This window comes from Lipotes vexillifer, unplaced genomic scaffold, assembly GCF_000442215.2.
Source record: "Lipotes vexillifer unplaced genomic scaffold, Lipotes_vexillifer_v1.1 scaffold1718, whole genome shotgun sequence".
In the NCBI taxonomy this organism is placed as follows: domain Eukaryota; kingdom Metazoa; phylum Chordata; class Mammalia; order Artiodactyla; family Lipotidae; genus Lipotes; species Lipotes vexillifer.
In genome coordinates, this window is record NW_006783672.1 from 82,163 (window position 1) to 91,417 (window position 9,255).

The 9,255-nt window shown below is 58.7% G+C and overlaps 1 protein-coding gene across 1 annotated transcript in view; it reads right to left on the minus strand.

The window, feature by feature from the left end:
• Nucleotides 1-9,255, minus strand: part of BRF1 (BRF1 general transcription factor IIIB subunit) — a 70,504-nt gene that overhangs the window by 8,306 nt on the left and 52,943 nt on the right. Inside the window, 6 exon segments of the mRNA XM_007456369.1 lie at nucleotides 1-125; nucleotides 4,132-4,224; nucleotides 4,556-4,595; nucleotides 4,960-5,086; nucleotides 6,291-6,384; nucleotides 7,495-7,644. The exon segment at nucleotides 1-125 is cut by the window's left edge and continues 151 nt beyond it. Of these exon segments, the coding sequence (XP_007456431.1) occupies nucleotides 1-125; nucleotides 4,132-4,224; nucleotides 4,556-4,595; nucleotides 4,960-5,086; nucleotides 6,291-6,384; nucleotides 7,495-7,644 (629 nt within the window).

The following is a 9,255-nucleotide window of genomic DNA, read 5'->3' on the forward strand; positions in this document are numbered from 1 at the left end:
AGGAATGCCCCCACCAAGGAGCTCCTGGTAAAAGTCCTTGTTCAGGTGGCTGGCAGCGGCCTCCAGCTCTTCATCCTCGGCATCCTCCTCACCAAATAAGCTGGATGTGGTGTCCTCAACGGAGCCTAGGGACACAATTTCACGCACCACCTGTTAACCAGGCAGGAAGCCAGAGGGCCCGCTTGGTGAAGAGAAGCATTTCCGCCCAGCTGCAAAAGGCACTTATTCCAGAAGATGTGCCTTGTCCCAAGGGTGCCCAACACCCACCCGCCCATGAACGGGCCTCAGCCCACACCTCACACATGACACAAAGGTTCACTCAGAATGGAGAAGATGTGAGCCTAACAGTTAAAACCAGAAACGTTTCAGAGAAACAATGGGAAGACAGGTGACCGTGAATTAAACAAAAACTTCTTATACGTGACGCTGAAAGTAGAATCAATAAAGCGCTGATAAGTCGGATTTCATCAAAATTGAGAACTCTAGAGTTTCCCTGGTGCCGCAGTGGTTGAGAATCCGCCTGCCAATGCAGGGGACGTGGGTTCAAGCCCTGGTCCGGGAAGATCCCACATGCCGCGGAGCAACGAAGCCCATGGGCCACAACTACTGGGCCTGCGCTCTAGAGCCCGCGAGCCACAACTACTGAGCCCACGCACCTAGAGCTCATGCTCAGCAGCAAGAGAAGCCCATGCACCGCAACGAAGAGTAGCCCCCGCTCGCTGCAACAAGAGAAAGCCCACGAGCAGCAACGAAGACACAACGCAGCCATAAATAAATAAATAAATAAAAACAACAAAAAAAACGAAGACAGTTACACGAATGTTCACAGCAGGCTACAGTCCAAGACTGGAAATAATCCCAGGGTCCTTCCACCCAGGACTGGGTGCACTCGGGGACCACTACTCCACAAAGAGGGCTGATCTAGAGACGGATGGCTCAGAACTACACCGAGTGAAAAAGCCAGGGGAGAAACAGGGTACACACTACACGATCCCACGTACGTAAACAACATGACTAATTTCCAGCGATAGAAGGCAGCTGCAGACTGGGGTGGGCACTCGCCAGGCCCTGGGCCTGGAATACACACCCCCGACCACGCGCATGGCTCCCTCACGCCCTCTCGGCCCCTTGCTTGGAAGCCCACGCCATTACCGTGTGTGTCACCAGACATCCCGCAGGAGGGCCAGCAGAGGGAGGACATCGGTCGGTCCACTCTGTCCGCCGTGGGGTCCCAGGGCCCAGCGCCCTGCACGCACGCGACACATCCTCCGCAGGGAAGGGCTCGTACCTGCGTCCGTGGACCGCGTCCTCCTCCACCCCTCCTCCAGCCCAGCCTCCGTCCTCGCCGCAGAGGAGGGGACGCGGAGGCTGCGGCTTCCTCGCCGGGGCTGGAGGCTCAGGGGCTGTTCGCGAGGCGGCAACGGATCCGAGGAGCAAGACCCGTGGCCAAGGCGGGCCAGGCCCGGCCCTTCCTTCTTGAGACAACGGACGCACCGTGGAGCTGGTCCAGATAACCAAACGCAGGGGCGTGGAGGAGGACACGTCCCCAACGGTCTCCCCAGAAGGGAAGCGTGTGAAAAGCTGGAACTGGAGCAGGAGACGAGCGGCCCCTCCACAGCGCCTGGTAAGCGTGACGGCGGCCACTGGCAGCCGGGCGTGGGCAGGAGAGCGAGCCCGCGTCCTCGCCACAGCTGGGCAGGTGCAAACAGGTGCTGCCCGAGAAACAGAGGACTGAAGAAACCACGTGAAGGACACCACTGGGACAAAAGCCAGACCTTCCCAAGGTCCAGAGAACACCAAGCAGAAAGGCACGTGAGCAGACATAAAAGAGCTCGCTTCCACTGCTGAAAGAGAAAAAGCTCTCAGGCTGGATCAGAAAGCACAGCCCAATTCTCTGCTTCTAGAAGAGGAGGACACGGACGGAAAGAGGTGGGGCAGGCAGAGCAGAGACCACCAGGCGTGCCCCCAGGCCGCGGAGGGCGCCAGGCACCAAAAACAAGCCAGCCTCAGCTAAAACACGGCGGCCACCTCTGTCTGCAAGAGGACCTCAAAACTGACGACGTGACCAGTGAGACGCCCCGACAGACACAGAGCCCAGCCCAGCTGGACGGGAGCAGAGGGGGCCTCCTCCCAAGCACCACTGGTGTCTCCAACCAGCAGACCTGAGTTAATGGCACAAGGGAGGGACAGCGCCAGCAGTACACCCGGCCACAACGCAGTAAGTGCGGAAGTTAACAACAAAATCAGAAAACAAAAGCCCCCGCCCCAACTCTTAACTCCCTCACTTGACTCTTAGCACCAAAGACAAATGTACTCCGCGACTGTGAGTGGCGCGAAGCGTCTGGTGCCAGGACAGCGGGCCGCAGCTCCGACGACGCTCGGGCCCTGCCCTGCATGCATGCGTCAGAGGGAATCAGCCGGGCAGCAACCTCAGTTTAGAGCAAGGAGAGAAGCTGTGAGGAGGACAGAGCAGAGGGAAGCGGAAATCACCAACAGTGTACAGGAAGGTAGCAGGGCTCATAAATCAGTGCAAGAGCTGGCTGAATGGGAAATCAACAACCTAGCTAGATTTAAAAAAAAAAAAAACACACACACAGAAACAAACTATGCAGAATAAGAAAGGATAAAAATGAAAACAACCAGAGAAACAATAAAATCAAAAGTATCCTAAGACACAAGTTTGTCCAAATCTGTGCCTGGATGGGACGCTGTGGCAGCCTGAGAACAGAGAGGTACACCGTCTGGCCAGGCAAGGCCTTCCCAGAACCACGGGACACTGTGGAAATGATGGATCACATTCACTGACCCAGGAAAACCCTGTGTTTCTCTCCGCAGACCCTGCAGACATCAGAAACACTCCCCGACGGCTGAGATAGGACGGTTCAGTGAAAACGGCGGTGCGTGTTTCCTTTACAGGACAACGTGGTATTTCAGCCCAAAGCGTGTAGTGTGTATCCCGGGCAGCACAGAGGCCTTGCAGGGAAGCCAGATGACGTGCCCGTTGTCACAGACAAGACTCAGCATGGTCTTTAGGGTCAAGCAATGGACTAGGCAAGAGGGAGAAAGGAGGGGCCTAAAAATCGTGAAGGGCAGTAAAACACCACTATCTGTAGACGACCTAACTCACCAATTACTTGAATAATCCAATGATGAACTGAGAAGCACTAAAAGCAACAACAGAATCCCTACCATACAAGAGCACAAAAGCAGCACCTAGAAATCAGTATCTTCCACAAACACAGCAGCCGAAGATGCCACTTATGGCAGCAACAGAGAAGGCAGTGCAGCTGGGACCCAAAGCACCTGAGGCAAGGCCTCAGACTTGGAAGAAAACCCCCGGGAGGGAGACACCCCGCTCTCGTTCTCAGCGGGGAGGACGGCGCCAACCTGCCCCAGGTGATTGACAGAGTGGAGAGCTGGGCTGGCGCAGGCAGCGGCCAGGATGACTCTAAAGATCGGACGAGAAAGTGAACAAGGGCAGCTACAAACCCCAGGGAAGAGGCGGTGAGCAGGTGCTCGCCTTCCAGGCTGGAAGACTGATGGAACCGACGCTTACTCAGCACCCGTCCCTGTCCTGTGAGCCAGAGAGGGGGTGGGAGGGCGCCAGCCGCGGACCCGCAGCGCGTGAGCGGAGGGGGCACTCCGGACCAGCCGGGGTGTCCCCGGAGCACAGCAAGGGAGGCAACGTGGGAGAAATGAAAACCACACGTGCACAAAGAGATCTGTCCGAGGGGGCTCACGGCAGCTTCGCGAGGCCCCAAAACAGAAACGGGGGTGCACAAGAGCTGCGATGGGACGCAGGGAGAGGCGGCAGCGGGGAGGGCTATGTGGGCCGCGGCCACGGGCGCAGGGCGAGCTCTTTCCCACAGGCAGCGTCTGCCAATGAGTGAGTACCCTGAGGGCAACGGGGACAGGAGACTGGTCCAGAAGACTCAGCCGCCCCGGAGCTGCTGGGGGCAGGGTGGCTCGGGGTGTCCTGGGAGCAGCTGACACCCAGCTTGGCTCGTGGAGGCCTGGGGCGGGGGTGGAGCCAAGAGACAGGACGCACGGCCACGGTGGGGGCGGCAGGAGGGGCAGGTGCCGGAAACGGGTGAACCGAGCCAGTGGGCGAGGAGACGTGGCTGGACTCACCATCTTTTGCCAGGCTGGCAAGGGCCCCCTTTGCCTTTGGCCGGCTGTTTTCTAGTTCAATCTCAATTGCATCCTGGTAGCTGGATATTTCACCTGAAGCAATAAATTAACAGCAAGATGTAAGCACAGGGGACTTCCCTGGTGGTCCAGTGGCTAAGACTCTGCGCTCCCAGTGCAGGGGGCCTGGGTTCGATCCCTGGTCAGGGAACTAGATCCCACATGTGTGCCGCAACTAAGGAACCCGTGAGCCACAACTAAGGAGCCCGTGAGCCACAACTAAGGAGCCTGTCTACCACAACAAAGACCCAGTGGAACCAAACAAACAAACAAATAAATACATAAAATGGTTTTTTTTTAAAAAGCAAGCACACAATCTGTTCCCGTAAGGACCTGAAGCACCCATACATTAAGATGGGCTGGTTACCTTCCACCTCCTCCAGCTGTTTTGACAGGACCTGTTCCAGCTGAAAAGGCAGAGGACGAATGCATTTAATGAGAGGAGCGAGAGTGGTGCCTGCCAGTACCCGGAGGCCTCTCGACCCCAACGCAGGTCCCCAGCCTGATGAGAGGGACTCGGGCTCCAGGCCCCCAGAGACATGAGCACCAGGGCCCTCAGGGAGGCGGCTTGCCCCGGAAACTGTATGGGATGCACCGAGGGGGCTCTGGGGAGACCCCATCAGCAGATGAGATGGCTCGGGGCCCAGGAGGGACTGTGCTCAGTGTGGCACACCCTGGCCCCCACCCAGGCTCAGCACCCCGCCTCCCCTTCAGTCTTCGTAGCTAAGCCGCTGTTGTGAAGGAAGAGCAGGAAACGGGCGTGCGGCCCACCTGCTTCATCCGCAGCTTCCTCTGCCCAGCTGTGTACGATGGGGGGTCGCACTCCTCTTCCAGGTCGACCTTCATGAACTCGTCCACGGTCAGCTGACTGGTGGGGGTATCTTCAAACTCTGTGAGCCTGAAACAGACGCTTGAAAGGGAAGATGGTGCCCGAGAACAGCGCTCAAACCAGCACCCAGGGCTTCCCTGCTGGCAAAGGGGTTGGGAATCCGCCTGCCCACGCAGGGGACACGGGTTCGAGCCCTGGTCCGGGAAGATCCCACATGCCGCGGAGCCACTAAGCCCGTGAGCCACAACTACCGAGCCCGCGTGCCACAACTACTGAAGCCCACACGCCTAGAGCCCACGCTCCGCAACAAGACAGGCCACCGCGATGAGAAGCCCGCGCACTGCAACGAAGAGTAGCCCCCATTTGCAGCAACTAGCGAAAGCCCACGTGCAGCAAAGACCCAAGGCAGCCAAAAAATAAATAAAACAAATTTTAAAAAAACCCAGCACCCCGTTTACAAAACAGTCCCTCGGGGGTGCTGGTTCCCAGGCCCAGCACCCTGCCACACACAGCTGTGAGCACAGGCCCGGGGGCTGTCCGGCAGCCTCTCAGCCCCTACTCTATCCTGTCGATAGTTTGGGTCTCTGGGAGAAAAAGGCACGGCACCCTCATTGCTCCCCCAGGTAGACTCAAGAAGGCCCCAGAAGGAAGGAGGCCGAGCCACGGGTCCCAGGCAGGCAGGGCTCCTGCACTGCAGTGTGCCCGGCCAAAATTAATTCTTGTCCATTTCCTACATTTTATACAATCTTCAAAATGTTCAACAGAAACATTTTTAAAGAGAACCAGAGTTCAAATAAGCAAAATAAATTTCCCTCTGCCTTTGAAAACTGCCACAGGATATGATCTCAGTTGAAAGACAGCCATCAAGAGCTCCAGACTCAGGGTAAATACCCTGTGCTGATGGCTGTGCCAGCGACTCTGGGCCGGTGACTCTCTCGTCACGGTCTACATGGAGCTCCGCTGGAGCTCCCGTAATGACCCTGTGAACACGGTACCCAAAGCAGGGGCTCGCCCGACCACTCCATTACAGGGACACAGTGGCCCTCTGCTTGAGCCTGGCTTCCCCCAGAGAGACCGGTCACTCAGGCTGCACCAGCCAGGACACAGGCGAGGCCACTCTCAGTACCTGTTTCCTGACCTGTGAGTCAGGGTGACTTTTCAAACCACTGTCCACCTCGACACAGGGTGGAAGAAAGGGGCCACCACTTGGACGGACTGAGACGCTGTGCAGGGAAGCCTGGCCAAGCCCCCGGCTGCGACAAGAGCGACCCACCTCTTGCGCAGCGTGGATTCGCACACCTTGACCACGCTGATGACCTCTTTGACGGTTCTCCGGAAATCATGCATCCTGGCTGCAACTAGAAGTGCTGGAAGGGAACACAACGGAGAATTCAGAAACAGGGCGCTCCCGTCCAGAATAGGACGGGGCGCTCCCGTCCAAAACAGGACAGGGTGCTCCCGTCCAAAACAGGACCGATCCCGTGCACAGAGGGCTGCTGACCCCATAGTGCGACCAGCTGGAAAGACAGCGCCAGAGAGTGCTCTGGGAGCCCCTGGGGCGACACCGTCCTCCTCACCTTACTGTGGGCGGTGCTGCACGGTCTGCACGACTGTCAGAACACCTAAGATCCACCAACCGCTTTGAAGGCAATTATACAATAATTTTTAAAAACGTAAGAAGTGCAGCACATTCCTTTTTTAAACGCAAGAAAAATTAAAATACACTTTTTGAGAACTTTGTGTAAACCTCTCAAAGCAAACGAGTGAACTCTGAGGTGACCTGTGTGGGAAACGCTGGCTGGTGATGGACAAGCCAGGGATCGTTGAGAGAGGGAATGGGCCCGGGTGTGCTGTGCTGGTGACCACAACTGGCTGGACCCTAGGAGAGGCCCAGATTCTGGACTGCAAACTCGGGAGTCGGGCATAGAGATGGAAAATGCATCTCAGGGAGCACTGATCCTGCTGGCTGCTGAGAGCTCTGGAAAGGAGTGGACTCGACCTTGTGGGGCAAGGTAAGAGGCTAAAAGGAAGGGTGACGGCCCTCCTGGGGAGGGGCTCCAGGTCCAGGGAGCGTCAGGAACAGAGCAGGAGGGCCCTCTGTGGGCTGCTGCCACCTGGAGGGGGGACGAGACAACTGTCCTTTGGGGAACGGGGAGCTAGCCCGAGAGCCCGGGGTGCCCTCTGCAACAATGACTCAGCACGGCTGCACCGCAACATTCAAGCCTGGGGTCAAGGCCAGGAAGCCTGGCAGCCCGCTTGGCCTCTGAGGGTCCTGCCTGCTCCCCAAGACAGAGGGGAGGCCAACAGGAAGCGGGTGGAAGTCCCCGAGGGCCGGGGCAGGGCCAGGCAAGCGAGGCCAGCAGGCAGCCCTGGAGACGGCCCACGACCCGCCGGCTCGGCCCGCTGAAGAGTCGCGACAGAAAGCACCCGCACAACGGCAGCGGGACGCAGGCAGCGAGACTACGGGGCCGCCTCACCCGCCCCACAGAGGCCCGAAGGGCGCCGGCCCGTGTGCATCCAGTCCCTCTTCATCCTCTGCAGGAGCCGCAGGGCCGTCATGGACACCTCGTGGTTCTTGCCGCCAAACTCCAGCAGGTGCGCGAAGCGCGGGATGTACAGGCAGGGGTCTGCGGAAGACACGCACCTCAGCCAGCCGCACGCGCCCTGGAACGGGAGTGTGCAGTGCCAGGACGCCTGCGGTGCGTGTGCTCCACATCTGGCAGCACACGGAAACCCACCTGGTGCGACAGGTGCTCCCCCGCCCCGCCCACCCTCGGGCCACCCTCCCTGTCCTTGCACCGCCCAGGCTCCCCAGGGCCCCTTTCCTCCGACACGAGCCCCCCTCCTGGACACGCAGCCTCCTGGAGCAGCTGTAGACACTGCGGCCGGGTGGCTGCTGCACCCAGAGCGGAGCCGGTGGGCAGGACGTGCGTGCCCTGCCACGTGACATGGGGGCCCCAAGCCTGCGTACACGTCGCACACGCTCCTGCAGACGCATACACAAAACCCGGCTGCTTCATTTGGCGTTTCGTGGACTGCTGTGAGTCAGCCAATTTTTTACCTACTTATTTTCTGCACTTACTTTTGTGTAATGCCAGCTTATATCGTCTGCCCTCCTGTCTACCGGCGTGTGCACCTCTTCAGATGAACACCTCTCTCACTAAGGGAGCGTCAGCCCGGCTCAGGAGGGACCGGAGCCGCCTACACACACACCCTCTCCCTCCTTACCATCACTCCCTCACGCAGCTTTGGGCTAGAAGCTTCACAGAGCGGGCAAAAACTACCAAGTAATTTACTCAATTCAGCCAAGCGTCTGGATTGCCATAGGCAACTGAAGGAACCCTACAGAGCTCTAAGAGAACAGCGGGGCGAGACCTCCTTTGGACAAGATCATCCAGGAAGGCTGTGCTCAGGGGGCCGTGGCGAAGGCCCGAGGAGGGGGTTCCAGGAGGGGACGGGCTGGCCCGGAAGCAGGTGTGTACAGGCGGACGGAGGAGGATGAAGGGCAGGTCGGGAAGACCCTGGGAGGCACAGGAGGGAAGGGAACTGGTCAGCTCATCTCTGACACCCCCAACAGCAGCACAAGCAGCTGTGTCAGAGACCCCAGCTGTTTGCCAACACCCAGCACCGACCTGGGCCCCAGCTTGCCCACTTCTCCTGGTCTCCCTACATCTACAGGGCATTCTTGACTGAGCTCTGGTCCCTGGAAGCCCCATAGATCCTACGAGCACCTCTTCCACCCCTGCCGACCTTGGCTCACATACAGGACCCAGGGAAGGTTTCTGAGGCCACAGAGATTGGCAGCCGCCCCTGAAGCAGCCTGGGTCGCCCGGGACCGCATGGATTCAGGCGGACACTCCCCTGCACTGACCGAGGAGGCTGTGGTGGCATAGGGAGCAGTGCCTCTTGGTTGCCTTATGCCAGCCGGACCCTAACAGCCACCCAGCTCAGCCCAGCCAACACAGTGTGGAAATTAATAAGGGCAACCTCGCGTAAAACGGAGGCAGGAAGCCCTCCTCCTCCCACCCCAGGCCGTCCTTCCCAGCTTGCTTTGCGCTTCGAGGCAGGAAGAAGCTGGTGCACTACCCGGGGAAAGGTAAGGAAGATTTTCTCCCGGCCCAGCAACACCCCAGCCAATGAGAAACCGCCACACCCTCAACTCTCACTTTCCTCCAATGGAGACTGGAAAACTTTCAAAGCAGCCCCGCCCAACTTCCTGCCCGCCTCCCCCCGCCCCC